The sequence below is a fragment of the Ranitomeya variabilis genome, chromosome 4 (genome assembly GCF_051348905.1).
Source record: "Ranitomeya variabilis isolate aRanVar5 chromosome 4, aRanVar5.hap1, whole genome shotgun sequence".
Lineage (NCBI taxonomy): Eukaryota > Metazoa > Chordata > Amphibia > Anura > Dendrobatidae > Ranitomeya > Ranitomeya variabilis.
The window spans coordinates 33,171,274-33,197,176 of record NC_135235.1 but is presented as its reverse complement, the minus strand read 5'-3'; the positions used below and the strand labels follow the sequence as shown (position 1 = coordinate 33,197,176).

General features: G+C 41.4%; 1 protein-coding gene across 2 annotated transcripts in view; it reads right to left on the bottom strand.

The window, feature by feature from the left end:
- Positions 1 to 25,323, bottom strand: part of HOGA1 (4-hydroxy-2-oxoglutarate aldolase 1) — a 33,604-nt gene extending 8,281 nt beyond the window's left edge. Inside the window, exons 1-6 of one of the 2 annotated variants that reach the window (XM_077257041.1) lie at positions 25,232 to 25,323; positions 24,826 to 25,080; positions 20,968 to 21,096; positions 19,491 to 19,618; positions 19,261 to 19,395; positions 14,422 to 14,518 (exon numbers count right to left, since the gene is read on the bottom strand). In XM_077257041.1, coding sequence (XP_077113156.1) covers positions 14,422 to 14,518; positions 19,261 to 19,395; positions 19,491 to 19,618; positions 20,968 to 21,096; positions 24,826 to 25,039 — 703 coding nt within the window. In that variant the 5' untranslated portion in view covers positions 25,040 to 25,080; positions 25,232 to 25,323. The remainder of the gene's footprint in view (positions 1 to 14,421; positions 14,519 to 19,260; positions 19,396 to 19,490; positions 19,619 to 20,967; positions 21,097 to 24,825; positions 25,081 to 25,231) is intronic. The other variant, XM_077257042.1, reaches the window with a different exon arrangement.
- Between the last annotated feature and the right edge of the window lie 580 nt (positions 25,324 to 25,903).

Sequence of the window (25,903 nt, the reverse complement as noted above, 5' to 3'; positions counted from 1 at the left end):
TTCTGGACAATTGTCCAATAATCTTTTTTTAAGGACATAATGTCACTTTAAAGAAAACAACTTGATGAAACCATAAGATGAAGTAATGACCTGAGGTTGTGATTGTTGTCAATGTGAAAGTCACTGAGCCAAATGCAAATTCTAAGTCGTGAAACAGCAATGTTCAGCAATAACCTAAAAAATGCATTATTGACTTTTAGTGAAATGTACGTCATGTAAATGGCAGAAGCCCACACAAAGCTTTCAGAAATTTACTATGTAGTTAATGGAGTCTGCATTATTGCTGGTATTATTAGTGTCTCTCCAGAACAGAACAGCGGCAATGATATTCTGCAGAAGATGAGCTGATCGTTAGCTCCGCTTCATTAGATATAATTGCAGGGCTGAAGGGGCGCTCCATGCGGAGTTTTCGCAAACTTTCTTGATGGTTGCTGAAAGCACAGAAGACGAGGAAATATACTGAACATGAGAACGCGCCAGATTTTATACAACCACACCAGAGCATTCATACTACAGTATGTAGATGGAACATGTGCTATATCTAATATAATACTGCCTCTATGTACAAGAATATAACTACTTTAATACTGCCCCTATGTACAAGAATATACTATAATACTGCTCCTATGTACAAGAATATAACTACTATACTACTGCTCCTATGTACAAGAATATAACTACTATAATACTGCTCCTATGTACAAGAATATAACTACTATAATACTGCTCCTATGTACAAGAATATAACTACTATAATACTGCCCCCATGTACAAGAATATAACTACAATAATACTGCCCCTATGTACAAGAATATAACTGCTATAATACTACTCCTATGTATTAGAATAGAACTACTATAATACTGCTCCTATGTAAAAGAATATAACTACTATAATACTGCCCCTATGTACAAGAATATAACTACAATAATACTGCTCCTGTGTACAAGAATATAAACTACTATAATACTGCCCCCTATGTACAAGAATATAACTACTATAATACTGCCCCCATGTACAAGAATATAACTACTATAATACTGCCCCCATGTACAAGAATATAACTACTATAATACTGCCCCACATGTACAAGAATATAACTACTATAATACTGCTCCTATGTACAAGAATATAACTACTATAATATTCTTGTACATAGGGGCAGTATTATAGTAGTTCTATTCTAATACATAGGAGTAGTATTATAGCAGTTATATTCTTGTACATAGGGGCAGTATTATAGTAGTTATATTCTTGTACATAGGAGATGTATTATAGTAGTTATATTCTTGTACATAGGAGCAGTATTATAGTAGTTATATTCTTGTACATAGGAGCAGTATTATAGTAGTTCTATTCTTGTACATAGGGGCAGTATTATAGTAGATATATTCTTGTACATAGAGGCAGTATTATAGTAGTTATATTCTTGTACATAGGTGCAGTATTATAGTAGTTATATTCTTGTACATAGGTGCAGTATTATAGTAGTTATATTCTTGTACATAGGGACAGTATTATAGTAGTTATATTCTTGTACATAGAACAGTATTATAGTAGTTATATTCTTGTACATAGGGGCAGTATTATAGTAGTTATATTCTTGTACATAGAACAATATCATAGTAGTTATATTCTTGTAAATAGGGGCAGTATTATAGTAGTTATATTCTTGTACATAGGGGCAGTATTATAGTAGTTATATTCTTGCACATAGAACAGTATTATAGTAGTTATATTCTTGTACATAGGGGCAGTATTATAGTAGTTATATTCTTGTATATAGAGGAAGTATTATAGTAGTTATATTCTTATACATAGGGGAAGTATTATGGTAGTTATATTCTTGTACATAGGGGAAGTAATATAGTAGTTATATTCTTGTACATAGGAGCAGTATTATAGTAGTTATATTCTTGTACATAGAACAGTATTACAGTAGTTATATTCTTGTATATAGGGGCAGTATTATAGTAGTTATATTCTTGTATATAGGGGCAGTATTATAGTAATTATATTCTTGTACATAGGAGCAGTACTATAGTAGTTATATTCTTGTACATAGGGGCAGTATAACTACTATAATACTGCTCCTATGTACAAGAATATAACTACTATAATACTGCCCCCTATGTACAAGAATATAACTACTATAATACTGCTCCTATGTACAAGAATATAACTACTATAATACTGCTCCCTATGTGCAAGAATATAACTACTATAATACTGCTCCTATGTACAAGAATAAACTGCTATAATACTGCCCCATATGTACAAGAATAGAACTACTATAATACTGCCCCCTATGTACAAGAATATAACTACTATAATACTGCCCCTATGTACAAGAATATAACTACTATAATACTGCTCCTATGTACAAGAATATAACTACTATAATACTGCCTCTATGTACAAGAATATAACTACTATAATACTGCCCCTATGTACAAGAATATAACTACTATAATACTGCCCACTATGTACAAGAATATAACTACTATAATACTGCTCCCTATGTGCAAGAATATAACTACTATAATACTGCTCCTATGTACAAGAATAAACTGCTATAATACTGCCCCATATGTACAAGAATAGAACTACTATAATACTGCCCCCTATGTACAAGAATATAACTACTATAATACTGCCCCTATGTACAAGAATATAACTACTATAATACTGCACCTATGTACAAGAATATAACTACTATAATACTGCACCTATGTACAAGAATATAACTACTATAATACTGCCTCTATGTACAAGAATATATCTACTATAATACTGCCCCTATGTACAAGAATATAACTACTATAATACTGCTCCTATGTACAAGAATATAACTACTATAATACTGCTCCTATGTACAAGAATATAACTACTATAATACTGCTCCTATGTACAAGAATATAACTACTATAATACTGCCCCCATGTACAAGAATATAACTACTATAATACTGCTCCTATGTACAAGAATATAACTACTATAATACTGCTCCTATGTACAAGAATATAACTACTATAATACTGCCCCCATGTACAAGAATATAACTACAATAATACTGCCCCTATGTACAAGAATATAACTGCTATAATACTACTCCTATGTATTAGAATAGAACTACTATAATACTGCTCCTATGTAAAAGAATATAACTACTATAATACTCCTCCTATGTAAAAGAATATAACTACTATAATACTGCCCACTATGTACAAGAATATAACTACTATAATACTGCTCCCTATGTGCAAGAATATAACTACTATAATACTGCCCCCATGTACAAGAATATAACTACTATAATACTGCCCCTATGTACAAGAATATAACTACTATAATACTGCTCCTATGTACAAGAATATAACTACTATAATACTGCCCCTATGTACAAGAATATAACTACTATAATACTGCTCCTATGTACAAGAATATAACTACTATAATACTGCCCCCTATGTACAAGAATATAACTACTATAATACTGCTCCTATGTACAAGAATATAACTACTATAATACTGCTCCTATGTACAAGAATATAACTACTATAATACTGCCCCTATGTACAAGAATATAACTACTATAATACTGCTCCTATGTACAAGAATATAACTACTATAATACTGCCCACTATGTACAAGAATATAACTACTATAATACTGCTCCCTATGTGCAAGAATATAACTACTATAATACTGCTCCTATGTACAAGAATAAACTGCTATAATACTGACCCATATGTACAAGAATAGAACTACTATAATACTGCTCCTATGTACAAGAATATAACTACTATAATACTGCTCTTATGTACAAGAATATAACTACTATAATACTGCTCCTATATACAAGAATATAAATACTATAATACTGCTCCTATGTACAAGAATATAACTACTATAATACTGCCCCTATGTACAAGAATATAACTACTATAATACTGCTCCTATATACAAGAATATAAATACTATAATACTGCCCCTATATATTAGAATATAACTACTAAATGTGGACATGAAGAAGCAGATTTGCGTCTTAGGGTCCCTTTCCACTTGCGAGATAAAAAACGGTCCGTAATCTGGACCGAAAAAACGGATGGAACGTATGCGATTTTCATGCGAGTGTCATGCGAGTACAATGCGATTTTTAATCGCATCATCCGTATGCGGATGCCGATTTTTATAATCGCATCATCCGTATGACATCCGTATTACTGTCCGATTTGTACGCACCGGTGTCCTTTGAAAAGCCGGCAATTCAGCGCAGTGTACAGTAAAATCACACTGACAGGTTAGAATAGAGTAGATATATACACATAGAATAGGTATATATACATATATATATGTCAGTGAGACACCTATATATATGTATATTTATATTTAATGCAGCGCTAGATAGCATAAAAGCCGCTAATTCAATTGCCGGCTTTTAATTTCTCCTTCACAAACCCGACATGATATGAGACATGGTTTACATACAGTAAACCATCTCATATCCCCTTTTTTTTGCATATTCCACACTACTAATGTTAGTAGTGTGTATGTGCAAAATTTGGGTGCTGTAGCTATTAAATTTAAGGGTTAACTCGCGGAAAAAATTGGCGTGGGCTCCCGCGCAATTTTCTCCGCCAGAGCGGTAAAGCCAGTGACTGAGGGCAGATATTAATAGCCAGGAGAGGGTCCATGGTTATTGGCCCCCCCATGGCTAAAAACATCTGCCCCCAGCCACCCCAGAAAAGGCACATCTGGAAGATGCGCCTATTCTGGCACTTGGCCACTCTCTTCCCACTCCCTGTAGCGGTGGGATATGGGGTAATGAAGGGTTAATGCCACCTTGCTATTGTAAGGTGACATTAAGCCAGATTAATAATGGAGAGGCGTCAATTATGACACCTATCCATTATTAATCCAATTGTAGGAAAGGGTTAAAAAACACACACACACATGATTACAAAGTAGTTTAATGAAATAAAGACAGCGGTTGTTGTAATAATTTATTGCTCTCTCAATCCATCAGGAACACCCTCGCTTGGCAACATAATAAACGCACAAGATACATACCCTCAGATGTCAGATCACGTCCCACGATGTAATCCATCTGAAGGGGTTAACTAATATTACAGGCAGGAGCCCTGCTAATGCAGCTGTGTGCTCCGTGCCTGTAATTCCCCGGCGAATGAATGAAATGTAGGTCATTGACCTACATTTCCTTCAGTCGCGGTGATGCGCCCCCTGGTGGATGTCCTCATATGACCTGGAGCGTGGGAAAAAGTTCCCAGGCTGCAGTTTATGAGAACATCCACCAGAGGGCGCCTCACCGCGACTCAATGTAAGTACAGATCCTGCTTTCCTTTCAGCACCCGGGGGATTACAGGCACCAGTGAGTGGTTTATCGCAGCTCGTGCCTGTAATATTAGTTAACCCCTTCAGATGGATTACCTCGTGGGACATGATCGGACATCAGAAGGTATGTATCTTGTGCGGTTATTATTTTGCCAAGCGAGGGTTTCCTGATGGATTGAGAGAACAATAAATTATTACAACAACCGCTGTGTTTATTTCATTAAACTACTTTTAAATCATGTGTGTGTGTTTTTTAACCCTTTCCTACAATTGGATTAATAATGGATAGGTGTCATAATTGACGCCTCTCCATTATTAATCTGGCTTAATGTCACCTTCCAATAGCAAGGTGGCATTAACCCTTCATTACCCCATATCCCACCGCTACAGGGAGTGGGAAGAGAGTGGCCAAGTGCCAGAATAGGCGCATCTTCCAGATGTGCCTTTTCTGGGGTGGCTGGGGGCAGATGTTTTTAGCCACGGGGGGGCCAATAACCATGGACCCTCTCCTGGCTATTAATATCTGCCCTCAGTCACTGGCTTTACCACTCTGGCGGAGAAAATTGCGGGGGAGCCCACGCCAATTTTTTCCGCCATTTAACCCTTTATTTCAGCAGCTACAGCGCTGAAATTTTGCACATACACACTACTAACATTAGTAGTGTGGAATATGCAAAAAAAAGGGGGATATGAGATGGTTTACTGTATGTAATCATGTCTCATATCCTGTCGGGTTTGTGCAGGAGAAATGAAAAGCCGGCAATTGAATTAGCGGCTTTAATGCTATCTAGCGCTGCATTAAATATAAATATACATATATAGGTGTCTCACTGACATATATATATGTATATAGACACATTCTATGTGTATATATCTAGTCTATTCTAACCTGTCAGTGTGATTTTACTGTACACCGCGCTGAATTACCGGCTTTTCAAAGGACACCGGTGCGTAAAAATCGGACAGAACTCGCATGGTGCGAGTGCTGTGCGATTTTTTTCTCGCACCCATTGACTTGCATTGGCGAGTCTCGTCCGAGAATCGCAGCAATACGCAGCATGCTGCGATTTTTTTCTCAGCCGATCCAGATTTTTCTCAGTCCGATTTCGGCTGAGAAAAAAATCGCAAATCAAAAGACACCTATTAACTAACATTGGTCCGAGTGCAATCCGATTTTTTATCGGATTGCACGCGTCCGTTTTCCTCGCAAGTGGAAAGGGACCCTTATGGTTCTGTTCTGTTGGTTACAACTTTCTTCCTCCAGATTAGTGTGACAGCCTCGAGGATTTGCCGTTGTCGTCTCCTTTTATGCTTTTGGTGACGCGGCTGGCGGTATAGAGGTGACCCTGATGCTTACAAGCTGTGAAAATGACTGTACAGATTCCATTCCGAGGATTGCGCACCCACATGCTCTTCTGACATTGTGTCTCCTGGAATCTGTGTTGATCACTTGCCTGGAGTTGGAGGCACAGGGGGCACACACTTATACAATGCCATTCTTGTCAGGTCCCAGGAGACTTCCAGGGAACATGAAGTTCTGCTATTTGTGTCAGAGTAACATCAAGGATTCCGTGCTGGGAATCTGCCTGAGAAATGCTCAGAATGCTTCTAAGGCCGGCGTCACACTGGCGAGTTTTACGGACGTAAGAGCGCAGAAACTACGTCCGTAAAACTCGCATAACATACGGCACAATTATTCTCAATGGGGTTGCTCCTATCAGCCGTATATTACGGTTTAGTATTATACGGCTTTCTACGGCCGTACAAAATCGCAGCATGCTGCGTTTGTCAGCGTATTGCGCAAAAAAATCGCTAATGAAAGTCTATGGGGGCGTGAAAAATACGGATTCCACACTGACCAGCAGTGTGACTTGCGAGAAATACGCAGCGGTGTTAGTGAAAAGTCGGTAATTCAGTTGCCGGCTTTTAATTTCTCCTGCACAAACCCGACAGGATATGAGACATGGTTTACATACAGTAAACCATCTCATATCCCCATTTTTTTTGCATATTCCACACTACTAATGTTAGTAGTGTGTATGTGCAAAATTTCAGCGCTGTAGCTGCTGAAATAAAGGGTTAAATGGCGGAAAAAATTGGCGTGGGCTCCCGCGCAATTTTCTCCGCCAGAATGGTAAAGCCAGTGACTGAGGGCAGATATTAATAGCCAGGAGAGGGTCCACGGTTATTGGCCCCCCCGTGGCTACAAACATCTGCCCCCAGCCACCCCAGAAAAGGCACATCTGGAAGATGCGCCTATTCTGGCACTTGGCCACTCTCTTCCCACTCCCTGTAGCGGTGGGATATGGGGTAATGAAGGGTTAATGCCACCTTGCTATTGGAAGGTGACATTAAGCCAGATTAATAATGGAGAGGCGTCAATTATGTCACCTATCCATTATTAATCCAATTGTTGGAAAGGGTTAAAAAACACACACACACATGATTTAAAAGTATTTTAATGAAAAAAACACAGCGGTTGTTGTAATAATTTATTGTACTCTCAGTCCATCAGGAACACCCTCGCTTGGAAAAATAATAAACGCACAAGATACATACCTTCTGCTGTCAGATCAGGTCCCACGAAGTAATCCATCTGAAGGGGTTAACTAATATTACAGGCAGAGCTGCGATAATCCACTCGCTCTGCCTGTAATCCCCGGGTGCTGAAAGGAAAGCAGTGATCTATACTTACATTCAGTCGCGGTGATGCGCCCCTGCTGGATGTTCTCATGAACTGCAGCCTGGGAACTTTTTCCCACGCTACAGGTCATATGAGGACATCCACCAGGGGGCGCATCACCGCGACTGAAGGAAATGTAGGTCAATGACCTATAGTTACCTTCAGTCGCGGTGATGCGCCCCCTGGTGGATGTCCTCATATGACCTGTAGCGTGGGAAAAAGTTCCCAGGCTGCAGTTCATGAGAACATCCAGCAGGGGCGCATCACCGCGACTGAATGTAAGTATAGATCACTGCTTTCCTTTCAGCACCCGGGGATTACAGGCAGAGCGAGTGGATTATCGCAGCTCTGCCTGTAATATTAGTTAACCCCTTCAGATGGATTACTTCGTGGGACCTGATCTGACAGCAGAAGGTATGTATCTTGTGCGTTTATTATTTTTCCAAGCGAGGGTGTTCCTGATGGACTGAGAGTACAATAAATTATTACAACAACCGCTGTGTTTTTTTCATTAAAATACTTTTAAATCATGTGTGTGTGTTTTTTAACCCTTTCCTACAATTGGATTAATAATGGATAGGTGTCATAATTGACGCCTCTCCTTTATTAATCTGGCTTAATGTCACCTTCCAATAGCAAGGTGGCATTAACCCTTCATTACCCCATATCCCACCGCTACAGGGAGTGGGAAGAGAGTGGCCAAGTGCCAGAATAGGCGCATCTTCCAGATGTGCCTTTTCTGGGGTGGCTGGGGGCAGATGTTTTTAGCCACGGGGGGGGGCCAATAACCAAGGACCCTCTCCTGGCTATTAATATCTGCCCTCAGTCACTGGCTTTACCATTCTGGCGGAGAAAATTGCGCGGGAGCCCACGCCAATTTTTTCCGCCATTTAACCCTTTATTTCAGCAGCTACAGCGCTGAAATTTTGCACATACACACTACTAACATTAGTAGTGTGGAATATGCAAAAAAAATGGGGATATGAGATGGTTTACTGTATGTAAACCATGTCTCATATCCTGTCGGGTTTGTGCAGGAGAAATGAGAAGCCGGCAATTGAATTACCGGCTTTTAACACATATCGCGCTGAATGAAATCTAAATACAGAATATATATATATGTGTCTCAATGACATATATCTATATATATATACTGTATATATGTTTTCCCGAACATTTGAGCACATAAATCCATTAGATGTCGGTTTTGCAAGCCTGCGCGAAAATCTCGCAGTACGGATGCCATACGGATTACATACGGAGGATGCCATGCGCAAAATACGCTGACACACCCTGACTACGGATCACTATTTTGGGAACATTTCACCGTATTTCGGCCGTATTACGGCCGTAAAATACGGACCGTATTGTCTTACGCCGAGTGTGACGCCGGCCTAACAGGCGAGATCTGCTCCATTCCCCCTCCACGAATTCGGAGCTTTTTGCTCCTCTGATTCTGGGTCAGAGCCGCCTGCAGCTTTTCATCTCTGCATCCTGCCAGCATCGGATAATATACTCGTATATTACATGCAAATATCTACCGGGAGTTCTAACATGAGCTTAAAAAAAAAAAAATAATTCCACAATAATCATTTAAAAAGATTCAAAATTGCAAAAAAAAAAAAACGGCAATGAGGTCAATATATGAACAGCGGCGGATCATGGATGCAAAATACCTGTTTATGTAAATTATTATAAAGATTGCCATTCCTAATATTTTAGGCTCCCAGCTCCAGCAGTTCACTCCGTTATATTACTTGAGGGACGGTTGTAGAATTTGACATGCCTCTAGACCACCAGTGATGTTACCAATACCAGCTTTACTTCCCTAGCCCACCAGGAACTATGCTATTATCACCTACACTGTCTTAGCCCACCATGAATGATACATCTACACTGGTCTAGCCCACCATGGATGTTATTATTAACATTTAACTGCACTAGCCCACCAGGGATGTTATTATTAACATTTAACTGCACTAGCCCACCAGGGATGTTATTATTAACATTTAACTGCACTAGCCCACCAGGGATGTTATTATTTATTATTATTTACAATTTAACTGCACTAGCCCAACAGGGATGTTGTTATTATTAAGACCTTCACTGCTCTAGCTCACCTGGGATGTTATACTAACAACTTCACTGCCCAAGTCCACCAGGAATGTTACTATTAAAATATACACTGTCCTAGAGATATTAATGTTAGCAACAACCCTGGTGGGCTAGGGCAGTGAATAGGTTAACGATATGTAGATGTAGAGATGAAAATGTAGGACAGTGAAGCTGATATTTATAAAATGCCAAAGACCATGATGGAGTAAATGATAACATATTGGTGGCCTAGAGCATCGATGGAGTTAATAGTAATATTCCTGGTGGTCTAGAGCAATTAAGGGTTTTACTGATCCTACTTGGTGATTTAGGGCAGTGAATGGGTTAATGATAAAATCTCTGGAACTGTAGGGCAGTGAATCTGATATTGATAACATTCCAAGAAGCCTAGGCCCGTGATGGTTAAATGATAGCTTTTGGTGGCCTAGGTCATCGGTGGAGTGAATGGTAATATTCCTGGTGGCCTAGAGCAGAGAAGGGTTAAATAACAATATCCTCGGTGATACAGGTCAGTGAAGGGATTATTGGTAAATTCCTGGTGAGCTAGAGAAATGAATGTGTTAATAGTCATATTCCTGGTGGGATAGGGCATACCACAAGGGATGTGACTATTAACACATTCATTGCCTTAGGTCACCATGCATAGTCCCAAAAATCCCTTCACTGACCTGTATCACCAAGGATATTGTCATTTAACCCTTCTATCCTCTAGGCCACCCGGGATAATACTATTAGCAGTTGTAATGACCTTCATGGCTTTGGCTTGGACCAACCGGGGATGTAACCACTGACCCCCCTATTCTGCCCTAGATTGCCAGGGGTTTTTACAATTAACCCCTTCACAACCCTAGATCACCAGTGATTTACCATTAACCTCTTAACTGCCCCAGACCACTGGAGAGGACACACTTACCATCTCCACTGCCACCAAGGAAGTATCCATGAAGCCCTTTACTGCTCTAAAGCATGACAACCGAAGGGAAAATTAGGACAATCGTTTTTTTTTTTTTTTGGGGGGGGGGGGAGATAACCACAAAAATAATTTAAATTGTTACAATCATTATACACTTTAGATGTGAGAAGACGCGACTTGCAGTTTGTTGGCAGCAGGAGGTCACCAGCCGTTTTTGCGCAGGACATTTGTCACTTTTCTGGTGCCCCTCATCATTAAAAGCTAAAATCACTTGATAATTTATCAGGATACAGAATGTTTAAGACAACGTCTCTTCTCCCTACCTGACCTGTAATTGTCAGCTTCCAAAAAGTAAAAGAAAATGTGGTTACAATTTCTAAATTGCCACAAAGAAAAAAAATAAATAAAAATGAAGTGAGAAAATGTCCATATGGCTCATTGTTGTGAGGAGCGAGAGCCTGAAGTTTCCAAGTCAACTTTCCATTACAGATTCTAGTAAGACGTTTTTTTACTATGCAGATTTTAATTCTGTCCTTGCTGTTTAAGCAGCAGCAGCCGCCGGATTAACCCCCCCACAAAAAAAATTGTAGAAAAAGTTGGACATAAGTTGCGACATCTCATAAATAGATGGAGATTCTTAGTTTGATTGACATCTCAAAATGAATGCCGCAGTCCATGCTATTTTTCAAGTTCCACAGCCAGGGCCGTTGTTAAGGGGAAGCAAACTGGGCAAATGCCCAGGGACCCCACCCACAAAGGGGGCCCCCTGCTTCTTCATACCCTTTATGAAGTGCTCAGAGGGTGTACAGCATTACTGTGCGTTTGGAAACTGGGTGTTTCATAACATACAGTGGGGAAAGTAAGTATTTGATACACTGACGATTTTGCAAGTTTTCCCACCTACAAAGAATGGAGAGGTTGCTAATTTTTATCGTAGGTACACTTCACCTGTGAGAGACAGAATCTAAAAATATAAAACAGAAAATCGCATTGCATGATTTTTACAGAATTTATTTGCATTTTATTGTATGAAATAAGTATTTGATACAATAAAGAAACAGAACTTAATATTTGGAACATAAACCTTTGTTTGCAATTACGGAGGTCAGACGTTTCCTGTAGCTCTTCACCAGGTTTGCACACACTGCAGCAGGGATTTTGGCCCCCTCCTCCATACAGATCTTCTCCAGATCTTTCAGGTTTTGGGGCTGTCACTGGACAACATTGAGTTTCAGCTCCCTCCAAAGATTTTCTATTAGGCTCAGGTCTGGAGACTGACTAGGGCACTCCAGGACCTTGAAATGCTTCTTACGGAGCCACTCCTTAGTTGCCCTAGCTATGTGTTTTGGGTCATTGTCAAGCTGGAAGACCCAGCCATGACCCATCTTCAATGCTCTTAACTGATGGAAGGAGGTTGTTGGCCAAAATCTTGTGATATATGACTCTGTCCATCCTCCCTTCACCATGGTGTAGTCGTCCTGTTCACTTTGCAGAAAAACACCCCCAAAAGTATGATGTTTACCCCACCATGCTTCACGGTGGGGACAGTGTTCTTGGGATTGTACTCATACTTCTTCTTCCTCCAAATACGGTTAAAGGAATTGATACCAGAAAGTTCTATTTTGGTCTCATCTGACCACATGCCTCCTCTGGATCATCCAGATGCCTGGACATGTGCTGGCGTGAGCAGCGGAACCTTGCACGCCCTGTAGGATTTTAATCCATGACGTCGTAGTGTGTTACCAACGGTAATGTTTGAGACTCCCAGCTCTCTTCAGGCCATTGGTAGTTATCTTGTGTTTCTTCCATTTTATAATAATTGTGCTAACAGTTGCCTTCTCACCAAGCTGCTTGCCTGTTGTCCTGCAGCCCATCCCAGCCTTGTGCAGGTCTACAATTTTGTCCCTGGTGTCCTTAGACAGCACTTTGGTCTTGGCCATGGTGGAGAGGTTGGAGTGTGATTGATTGAGTGTGTGGACAGGTGTCTGTTATACAGGCAACGAGTTCAAACAGGGGCAATTAATACAGGTAATGAGTGCAGAGTAGGAGGCTTCTTAAAGAAAAACTAACAGGTCTGTGAGAGCCAGAATTCTTGCTGTTTGGCAGGTGATCAAATACTTATTTCATGCAATAAAATGCTATTTAAATATTTAATTGCATTTTTTTAATTATAAAAAAGTCATACAATGTGATTTTCTGGATTTTTTTTTTTAGATTCTGGCTCTCACAGGTGAAGTGTACCTACGATGAAGATTACAGACCTCTCCATTCTTTGTAGATGGGAAAACTTGCAAAATCGGCAGTGTATCAAATACTTATTTTCCTCACTGTAACCCTCAGACTATGAATTCCCACTTTAGTCCATTTCCGTTCACACATCACATTGATGACCCCCAGTACATATAACCCTGTTCTTGCTGACATGAGCGAGGCACTCCTTTCTCCTGAAATACACTGTGCTGCTGGGAATGCTGCTGTTTTCAGAATCTAGCTCAGCGTTCAGGTTGTGATCTCTTACTTTCCTCCATTGCCCTCCTCACATGATGTCATATTTAGTGATTTCCACCTCCGCACACTACCTACAACAATATGAATGCATTGTACTTTTTCCTGAAATGCTCTGTGCTGCTTTTTCCTTGCTAATAACTTCTTACTTGACGGAATTCCCCTCTGCACCTTCATTGCATTCTCAGATGGCTATAGTTGGATAGAGCTTGTAAATACAAGCACTTTTGCAATTTATTGCTTATTAAAATTTGTAGCCATTCTTGAGATATTAACACTTTTCTTTTGGTTACAGCTCGGTATCTAGGAAACCGACCACCACTGCGGCGGTCGGTCTCCAAGTCAACATGCTGTAAACAAAAGTGTCAATATCTCAAGAACGGCTGAAAATTTTAATGAGCAATAAATTGCAAAAGTGCTTGTATTTACCAGCCTTATCCGACAATACCAATTCATGAAGTTGGAAATGATTCTCTAATTCATCATCAAACATTGCATTAATGGATGGGTCACTTTCCCCACAAAAAAAATCAACATAATTTTTCCATGCTGGTCAAAGAATTGTTATTTTTCATCCCACGTTAACGGTGTTGTCCAGGACAAAAAAAAAGTAAATAATAGCTTGTGACTGGAAACAGCACCCCTCTTGTCTACAGGTTGTTACTGGTATTGCAGACATGAAAGTAAATATAACTAAGTGGCATTACCAGCAACAATCCACGGACAAGTGTGGGGTTCTTCCTGGAAATGAAGGCATTCAAGGCTGCAATTGTAGTTGTTTTTTTTTTTAATCAATTGCTATAAATCTGATGATGCAGACATATGTATTGATGATGCAGATTTCACTTACCAACAGAGTATCCGGCCAGGAGGAAGCCCGCAGATCCAGACAACACCTGGAAGTCCAGGTGCTGGGTCCTGTGGATGATCAGCCCTATACGTGTGATCTAAAGCATAAATAGAAGAATGATGATGTCACTGCTAAGAATAAATTAGTGATGTCATCACTGTCCCTAATTTTACATTATTTAGACACATAGGAGTCACATCAGATCTCCTGGGATCTATCTAAAGACACATAGATTTGGGTTTTATGCTGGAACGTTCTTTGGGTCTAAGAGTTAAAATGTCCTGTTTAATACGAGCCGTGTTATGGAATGATAAGAACAGGAAACTAAAAGCTGATCTGTACAGATAGAGGATAGCCTCAGTCATTTTCCCTGGTGGGCCTGAGGAACCCAACATGGCCAAAGACAGACACATATGAGCCAGGTTTGATGAACGTTCCGATATGTCTTCAATATTGGACCAAATACTCTTAAAAGGGAATGTTTTAAAACAAAGCTGGACATGGATCCAGGACATATGAGGGCCAATAGTGTTTACTGTATTTCCTATGGCAGGCTCAAGAAACATCTGTCAGGACAAAGTGTATCTGCCCATAAGGAAGGTAAATTAGGATTAAAGGGGTATTCCCATCTCCAAGATCCTATCCCACTATGTAGTAGGTGTAAGAAGAAGAATATTTGCAAATATCTCTGTGTACTGATTCTGGTACTGTTTGTACTGAGTGTGGTCTTTGTACTGTATATACAGTACAGAGCAAAAGTTTGGACACACCTTCTCATTTAATGATATTTCTGTATTTTCATGACTATGAAAATTGTACATTCACACTGAAGGCATCAAAACTATGAATTAACACATGTGGAATTATATACTTAACAACAAAGTGTGAAACAACTGAAAATATGTCTTATATTCTAGGTTCTCCAAAGTAGCCACCTTTTGCTTTGATGACTGCTTTGCACACTCTTGGCATTCTCTTGATGAGCTTCAAGAGGTAGTCACCGGGAATGGTCTTCACTTCACAGGTGTGCCCTGTCAGGTTTAATAAGTGGGATTTCTTGCCTTATAAATGGGGTTGGGACCATCAGTTGTGTTGTGCAGAAGTCTGGTGGATACACAGCTGAAAGTCCTACTGAATAGACTGTTAGAATTTGTATTATGGCAAGAAAAAAGCAGCTAAGTAAAGAAAAACGAGTGGCCATCATTACTTTAAGAAATGAAGGTCAGTCAGTCCGAAAAATTGGAAAAACTTTGAAAATGTCCCCAAATGCAGTGGCAAAAACCATCAAGCGCTACAAAGAAACTGGCTCACATGAGGACCGCCCCAGGAAAGGAAGACCAAGAGTCACCTCTGCTTCTGAGGATAAGTTTATCCGAGTCACCAGCCTCAGAAATCGCAGGTTAACAGCAGCTCAGATTAGAGACCAGGTCAATGCCACACAGAGTTCTAGCAGCAGACACATCTCTACAACAACTGTTAAGAGGAGACTTTGTGCAGCAGGCCTTCATGGTAAAATAGCTGCTAGGAAACCACTGCTAAGGACAGGCAACAAGCAGAAGAGACTTGTTTGGGCTAAAGAACACAAGGAATGGACATTAGACCAGAGGAAATCTGTGCTTTGGTCTGATGAGTCCAGATTTGAGATCTTTGGTTTTAACCACCGTGTCTTTGTGCAACGCAGAAAAGGTGAACGGATGGACTCTACATGCCTGGTTCCCACCGTGAAGCATGGAGGAGGAGGTGTGATGGTGTGGGGGTGCTTTTCTGGTGACACTGTCTGGATTTATTCAAATTTGAAGGCATACTGAACCAGCATGGTTACCACAGCATCTTGCAGCGCCATGCTATTTTTGCGTTTAGGTGGACCATCATTTATTTTTCAACAGGACAATGACCCCAAACACACCTCCAGGCTGTGTAAGGGCTATTTGACCAGGAAGGAGAGTGATGGGGGGGCTACGCCAGATGACCTGGCCTCCAGTCACCAGACCTGAACCCAATCGAGATGGTTTGGGGTGAGCTGGACCGCAGAGTGAAGGCAAAAGGGCCAACAAGTGCTAAGCATCTCTGGGAACTCCTTCAAGATTGTTGGAAGACCATTCCCGGTGACTACCTCTTGAAGCTAATCAAGAGAATGCCAAGAGTGTGCAAAGCAGTCATCAAAGCAAAAGGTGGCTACTTTGAAGAATCTAGAATATAAAAGACATAATTTCAGTTGTTTCACACTTTTTTGTTAAGTATATAATTCCACATGTGTTAATTCATAGTTTTGATGCCTTCAGTGTGAATGTACAATTTTCATAGTCATGAAAATACAGAAAAATCTTTAAATGAGAAGGTGTGTCCAAACTTTTGATCTGTACTGTATGTACTGAGCCTGGTTTGGATACTGTACATATTGAGCTTGGTCCTTGTGCTACATGTATGATTTGGGCTTGGGTTTGATGGTGTATGTACTTAGCTTGATCCTTGTACTTTATATATGTACTTACTGAGTTTGATTCTTATTCTCTATGTACTCAGTTTGGTCCTTGTGCTATATATATACACTCACCGGCCCCTTTATTAGGTACACCATGCTAGTAACGGGTTGGACCCCCTTTTGCCTTCAGAACTGCCTCAATTCTTCGTGGCATAGATTCAACAAGGTGCTGGAAGCATTCCTCAGAGATTTTGGTCCATATTGACATGATGGCATCACACAGTTGCCGCAGATTTGTCGGCTGCACATCCCAAAGATGCTCCATACAAGGCAGGATGGATCCATGCTTTCATGTTGTTTACGCCAAATTCTGACCCTACCATCCGAATGTCGCAGCAGAAATCGAGACTCATCAGACCAAGCAACGTTTTTCCAATCTTCTACTGTCCAATTTCGATGAGCTTGTACAAATTGTAGCCTCAGTTTCCTGTTCTTAGCTGAAAGGAGTGGTACCCGGTGTGGTCTTCTGCTGCTGTAGCCCATCTGCCTCAAAGTTCGACGCACTGTGCGTTCAGAGATGCTCTTAGGCCTACCTTGGTTGTAACGGGTGGCGATTTGAGTCACTGTTGCCTTTCTATCAGCTCGAACCAGTCTGCCCATTCTCCTCTGACATCAACAAGGCATTTCCGCCCACAGAACTGCCGCTCACTGGATTTTTTTTCTTTTTCGGACCATTCTCTGTAAACCCTAGAGATGGTTGTGCGTGAAAATCCCAGTAGATCAGCAGTTTCTGAAATACTCAGACCAGCCCTTCTGGCACCAACAACCATGCCACGTTCAAAGGCACTCAAATCACCTTTCTTCCCCATACTGATGCTCGGTTTGAACTGCAGGAGATTGTCTTGACCATGTCTACATGCCTAAATGCACTGAGTTGCCGCCATGTGATTGGCTGATTAGAAATTAAGTGTTAACAAGAAGTTGGACAGGTGTACCTAATAAAGTGGCCGGTGAGTGTATATATTTGTACTGAGTTTGATTATGAATGTACTCAACTTGATCCTTGTGCTGTATATGGGTACTGAGTTTGATTCTGACTCTCTATGTGCTCAGCTTAGTCTTGTGCTGTATCTATGTACTGAACTTGTTTCCAGTTCTGCATGTACTCAGTTTGGTCTGTGTACTGTATATGTGTACTGAGTTTGATTCTGATTCCCTATGTGCTCAGCTTAGGCTACTTTCACACTAGCGTTAACTGCAATACGTCGCAAATGCGTCGTTTTGCCGAAAATACGCATCCAGCAAAAGTTCTTGCTGGATACGTTTTTTCGTCATAGACTAACATTAGCGACGCATTTGCGACGCATTGCCAAACGTTGCGTCCGTTTTGCGACGCTTGGGCGTGTGGTAGCGGACCGTCGGGAGAAAAAAACGTTACATGTAACGTTTTTTGCTCCCGACGGTCCGCTTTTTCCGACCGCGCATGCGCGGGCGGAACTCCGCCCCCACCTCCCCGCACTTCCCCGCACCTCACAATGGGGCAGCGGATGCGTGGGAAAAATGCATCCGCTGCCCCCGTTGTGCGGCGGAGACCACGCTAGCGTCGGGAACGTCGGCCCGACGCACAGCGACGGGTTGTTCCCAACGCTAGTGTGAAAGTAGCCTTAGTCTTGTGCTGTATCTATGTACTGAACTTGTTTCTAGTTCTGCATGTACTCAGTTTGGTCTGTGTACTGTATATGTGTACTGAGTTTGATTCTGACTCTCTATGTGCTCAGCTTAGTCCTTGTGCTGTATCTATGTACTAAACTTGTTTCTAGTTCTTCATGTACTGTTTGGTCTGTGTGCTGTATATGTGTACTGAGTTTGATTCTGATTCTCTATGTGCTCAGCTTAGTCCTTGTGCTGTATTTATGTACTGAACTTGTTTCTAGTTCTGCATGTACTCAGTTTGGTCTGTGTACTGTATATGTGTACTGAGTTTGATTCTGATTCTCTATGTGCTCAGCTTAGTCTTGTGCTGTATCTATGTACTGAACCTGTTTCCAGTTCTGCATGTACTCAGTTTGGTCTGTGTACTGTATATGTGTACTGAGTTTGATTCTGATTCTCTATGTGCTCAGCTTAGTCTTGTGCTGTATCTATGTACTGAACTTGTTTCTAGTTCTGCATGTACTCAGTTTGGTCTGTGTACTGTATATGTGTACTGAACATTGTTTTGGTGCTGTCTCTACTCAAGTTGGGTTACTGTATATTTGGACTACAGTAATTGTTTTATTTCTCTACTATTCTAGATAACAGTATTCTACACAGCAGAAACTTTACATTGATATTTTAGACAAATGGTAAAATCTGTAGTTAAAAAGTTAGTTTACGCCCCTGGGAACATATGATTTCACAAGTACATCAAGACTTACATCTCCTCCACTGTCCTTGATCCCTATGATATTTGGGTGTTCGGCCAAAGCAACAACAGCATCAACAGGTACGTCCAGCCCTGTGTTTCCGGGAACATTGTAGAGGATAACGGGCACAGGGGAGGAGTCTGCAACCTAAAATTAGGAAACGTGATAAAGTTTGACGAGCACTTCTCAGGAACATACCTGCTCCCATATAACCTCCGGTCACTCCTCCCCTATATCAATACCTTAGTGTAATGGTGTATGAGAGCAGAACTGGTCATTCTACCGCGATAGTAACAAGGTGTCACCACAAGAACGGCCTCCGCTCCGGCCTCCCCCATCTGACGGCTCATTTCTATGGTGGCCTGCGTAGCTTGGAACAGCACAAGACAAACATATTAACACAAAAAAGTCCATATAAAAAAAATAGCGCTACATCCAACATGTCCAGTCCTTCAGGTTGGAAACTCTTATCGGTCTTTTTCGGACCACCTCTCTGCTAATTTATGACCTCTTGACAGTTGCGCTGAACTTTGTGGCCATAAATCAACACGGAGGATAAATCAACACAGAGGAGCTCAGTAAAAGACAGATAATGGAGTTATAGCCTCCCCATCAGAAGGAGCTCACTGACAAATCCTCAGTTCATTTATTCTGCAGTCTGCAATGTGTAAAAGTCAAGTGGTGCAATATTTTTTAATGAAATCCAATTGCGAAAATTATTTTCCTTTTCAGCATAAAATAAATTAATTTAAGTAAAAAAATATATATTTTACCCACATACTTTATAATATTTTACTTATCCAGGAGTCTACACACTCAATACCCCTTTATCCAGTATGAATCTCTCATACGTTGGCTAAATATATTGCATAGATGATTGCTGGATATAATCTGCAATTTCCTAATATTTTGTCCATGTTGGGTGATAATAAAGCACAAATATGAGATCGATTAAAGCATAAAACTTCTTTTATAAGCTGAATCCATGTTTATTAGTAATGGTCCCTTGACAATAGGGAATCCTGTTACTGAAACCCATCAGTCATCTGTTTCAACTGAAGAGGAACCTGGGAGGAAGTGTTCAGTTTACCTGCAGTGCCCCCACAGGAGAATCGAAGCATTACATGGTGCTCACTGAAATCAATAGGCTGTTCATGTAATGCCGGGTCCTCCAGGACAGGAGACTATCCCTAATATTTAAAAAGGAATTTTTTCAAAATCAGATAACTTTAAAAAAAAAAAAATTAGCTTTACCCATAATTATGCGGATTTCTAGAAACGCAATTATCTGTATATAAATGCGGCTATTAAATTCTGAAAGGAAGATAAAAGGCCCTGAGAAATGTCCATTACTCATCAAATCTGCATTTTGCTCTTGGGAGCTCCTATTTCCTCAGCTGTCGGAGGTTGATTCCTTAATCTATGGTGACAATTATGACTCTCGTTAATCACATGGCAGGCCATCGATAATGCGGATGCACTGGACAGCCGCTCCCTGTAAATCATCCCCCTGTTGGATGAATCCTTTGTGTCATTTATCAGAGCATAGATGGTAAAATGTTACAGCTGGTGTTTAGACTATTCGATAGGGGTGTCATGGCTGATACTAAGACTAGAGTACGGTGTTGTGCACGGTTATGGAAATACTGTGATCAGATGATTGTGCGATGTTTCCTGCCAGTGTTATGCACATTAGCGGTATATAATATAGTTACACACATTCACATCCTGATCCCGCTATGAGGATCTTCTCCTTCGGGAGCTTCTGACGGACCTGACGCACGACCTCCAGCCTCTCCTCCCTGCTCAGAAAAGCATATTCTCCGTTTGACCCTTGAACTACTATTCCTGCAAAACAAAAACCTGGTTATTACCTTGTGCAATTTCAAAACTATTCTTCAGACTAATTACATTCCGCCACCAGATCATCAGATATTCTGCAATGTTGGAAAGCAATAGATTACAGCAGCTAATTAGTGATGAGCGATCGTGCTCTGATTATTCGAGTAGGCCGAGCGTCTTCGGCGTGCTTGAATAATATGCTCGAGTGCCTGCGGCTGCATGTCTAACAGCTCTTCAACAGCCACAACACATGTAGGGATTGTCTAACAGGCACCAAACCAGCGCCTAGGTCAGTATTCTGTGGCCACCGGACCAGTCCCCTGCGGTGCGCCTCCCACCTTGCATCCCCGGCGCCTCAACTAATTAGTAAATCCAGCGCAACATCATAGAATGCAACGTGATGCACACAGGACTGCGCACCGGGGATACGAGATAGGAGGTCTCTGGCCACTAATTACTGACATGGCCCCTGGATCAGGGTCTTGCTAATCCTTTTGCACAACTGTAATTATTACGTATCGCATGGCCGATCCTTCTCTTCCCTGCTGACACTGATGATGATGATGATGGCCCCATGGACATTCATTTTCTGCCTACATAAATCTAGTGTGTGTGTGTGTGTGTGTGTGTGTGTGTGTGTGTGTGTGTGTGTGTGTGTGTGTGTGTGTGTGTGTGTGTGTGTGTGTGTGTGTGTGTGTGTGTGTGTGTGTGTCTTAAAGGGATTGGACAATTTGTGGGATTTTCTTTTAACTCAAATCCATGTATTTATAATAATTTTTGCATTAAGGTTTCCTTAAAAATTTTGCACAGTTTGGCTTTTTACAGGCTCTTTATTTCCCTGCACGTTAAACTTTTGAAGTGGTCTGCAGTCATAAATCAGCAGAGAGCAGCTAAACAGAAGACAAATATAAGAGTTCGAATATTGTCCCATTGAGCCGTCAGATCGAGCTCACTTACTGCCTGTTAGTTAACTCATTCTGCAGCCAGCAATAGACCATACAACACAGAGGCTGCAGAAGGCAAACGGCGATACATTTTTGATTAAACCAAAATTGAAAAAATGTATTTTTTACTCAAAAATAAATGCAGCCAAGTAAGAAATAATAAAAAAAAATGCCCCGAAATTAATGACTGATATAACACAATTACAAAACGCACCAGTTTTCCATGGAACACATATGCAAACCGCCCTTAATTTGGAGCAACAAACCCAATTTTTGGGAATCAATTCCAGCAATTTTGTGGCATCCAAAGCCAAAAAAGGGGGATGGGATGGTAATTGTGCAGGAAAGGCATTCTCCGATTCCAGCCTCCCTCATCTGGTCACGCTGAGGCGGTATTATCACATTCTCTCCTCCTAAAACAGCGCCACACCTGTGCACATGATGCATGTGTTACTGCAGCTCTGCCTGATTCACTGCAATAGGGCTGGGCTGCAGTACCACATGCATCCTGTAGACAGGTGCGGCGCTGTTTTTTTATTTTAAAGCAGTCATGTTTTTCTAAATTTGTACGAAGGAAAGTAATTAATAAAGAAGCTTCCATCTGAAATGTCACACTCGTGAAATTTGGCTGCGAGCCCTATTCTAATTTATAGTTATGCAGAGTGATAATGTGATAATCCCACCGTGCTAATTCCTCATATATCAGCACCATCCCATTAGGCGGATCTGAGCCGTCAGTCATCCCCATGAATATCTGACTATTCTTAGTTTTCGCACACTTATAATGAAGAGCCTCATTACGATCAGGCGCTGCCCCGTAATCAGTCTCGTATGGTCAGATGCGCCAGTAGGAACTTTATATGTAAGAGAGTAGACTAACATTTATGGCACTTTTAAAGGGGTTTTCCAGGATTAGAAAAGAGAATCAATTTTACAGAAACAGCACCACACCTGTCTGATGGCAGTGCCAGGTACTGCAGCTCAGCTCTACTCATTTACAGAGGACGTGACTTGCCATAAATATGTATTTTTTCATTTTTAGCCTGATTAATCACAGGCTAGCATTGTTCACGCCGGCCTTAAAGGGAACCTGTCACCCCCAAAATGGAAGTTGAGCTAAGCCCACCGGCATCAGGGGCTTATCTACAGCATTCTGGAATGCTGTAGATAAGCCCCCCCCCCCCCCGATGTACCCTGAAAGATAAGAAAAAGAGGGTAGATTATACCCTGTAGATTAGACCACACTTAGAATACTGTGCACAGTTCTGGTCTCCGGTGTATAAGAAAGACATAGCTGAACTGGAGCGGGTGCAGAGAAGAGCGACCAAGGTTATTAGAGGACTGGGGGGTCTGCAATACCAAGATAGGTTATTACACTTGGGGCTATTTAGTTTGGAAAAACGAAGACTAAGGGGTGATCTTATTTTAATGTATAAATATATGAGGGGACAGTACAAAGACCTTTCTGATGATCTTTTTAATCATAGACCTGAGACAGGGACAAGGGGGCATCCTCTACGTCTGGAGGAAAGCAGGTTTAAGCATAATAACAGACGCGGATTCTTTACTGTAAGAGCAGTGAGACTATGGAACTCTCTGCCGTATGATGTTGTAATGAGTGATTCATTACTTAAATTTAAGAGGGGACTGGATACCTTCCTGGAAAAGTATAATGTTACAGGGTATATACACTAGATTCCTTGATAAGGCGTTGATCCAGGGAACTAGTCTGATTGCCGTATGTGGGGTCGGGAAGGAATTTTTTTCCCCATGATGGAGCTTACTCTTACCACATGGGGTTTTTTTGCCTTCCCCTGGATCAACATGTTAGGGCATGTTAGGTTAGGCTATGGGTTGAACTAGATGGACTTAAAGTCTTCCTTCAACCTTAATAACTATGTAACTATACTCACCCAGGGGCGGTCCCGGTCCGATGGGCGTCGCGGTCCGGTCCGGGGCCTCCCATCTTCTTACGATGACGTCCTCTTCTGGTCTTCACACTGCGGCTCCGGCGCAGGCGTACTTTGCCCTGTTGAGGGCAGAGCAAAGTACTGCAGTACGCTGGGCCTCTCTGACCTTTCCCGGCTCCTGCTATATGGTGGCATTACATGGGCACGCTATATGATGGCATTACATAGGCCCTATATGGTGGCATTACATGGGAACACTATATGGTGGCATTACATGGGCACAATAATACCCTCAGTGTACACCCTGTAGTTAAATCCTCACCAAATGCTGCTGTGCAGGTAAATTTAGATGGGTCTGTTCTCTAAAGGATGTTTGCACTGCAGGATTTATTAGACAGCAGAAAAACTGTAAGATATCGAACTGCAGATGTCGATCAGCCGCGACACATGCAGCTGAGGGGACTATAGCATTTTTTTTTTGAGCACCGCGAAAATACTCGTTTAGGACACGAGCGTGCTTGTATAACACCTCATCCGAGCACGCTGGCTCATCACTAACGAGCAAACTCGCGTAACGAGCACTTGCGCTCATTACGAAACATAAAAGGTTTATATGTCATAAAAGTACAAGACTCCTTGAAGGGCTTCTGCGCTGGGGCTGTATGGATGGAGCACATCAAACTTGATCTAAAACATGGGGGGGCAGCACAAATGTCACGACACCTACTAGGAAGGAATTCAGTATTTCCCCACATCCAATCCTTCGTTCCTATAGAACCTGCCTACGACACCCATCTTCCCTCGATGTGATAAATACGCGCACTCTGCTGGTGCATGTAAATGGGGGTATAACGGTCAAATACTTTCGCCAAAATACGCACCTCGAAATGGGACGCTGGAGTACTTTCGCAGGTTCTCATCCAGCTTGTCATAGTCCACCTGTTCCCGGTCATCGAAGGGGGTTGATATGGGAGGGTAGATGCCCGAGATGTCCAGGGCAGGCTTTGTGCTGCTCGCCAGCTTGTGCATAAATCTGGGGGTCCCAGCGTGGCAGAATCCCCTCTTACAGACCGGGAGCAGAGATCTGAGCAGCATTTTTAGGAGCCGTGTTCCTCAGTGAGAGTCTACCAGCTGGCCTGGAAGGAGTTAATCATTAATGCAGGTTCATCATGCAATGTGTGTAACACAAGACTCCAAGCAAAACTTTTGCTTCCGGTCCTGCTGACACCAGAGCTGCCATCATGGCGGCTTATAGCCATACACCACAAATATGGAGAAACCACAAACCTGTCCCATGTCTTCTTATCCAGAGGCCTTCATGAAAACCTTCATCCTGCCTGATCACATGAGACCTCCCAGATCACATGAGACCTCCCTGATCACATGAGACCTCCCAGATCACATGAGACCTCCCTGACCACATGAGACCCCCTTGCAGCCCCCTGCTGGATCAGTCACTATATACACATAAAACTGTTCAGACCTCACGTGCCCCTAAATATTGTCCCATAGGTGTGACTACAATTGTATCCAGTGTCCAATTCTATGTATCTTTTTTCTTTGTTGCTGCTTTCTAATTGTTTGTTGCAAAGTTTCAGGGTAAATACAATGTATCAGCCGGGACTAGAGAGGAGAGTCTAAACTGGCTGCAACAGTGACAAACTCTCAGCTGTGAGAAGTATATAGGTCCACACTCGTTTGTAGTTTTCCGGATATTAGAAAGAATGTTCTATTCATTGAGAACAAGCAGATATTAAAAATAAATAGGGATTGGAACACAAAGACCCCGATTCATCAAACAGATTTCTCCCCAATTCAGGTATAAAATAGTTTGAAACGTCACAACATTTGATCATTTCCCTCCAGTCCCAATAACATTTTGAAAAGTGATCGTAGCTTTACTGGAAGGAGCATGACAAGCAAATTCATCAAAGTTTACACCACTAAAGAGGCGTCTAA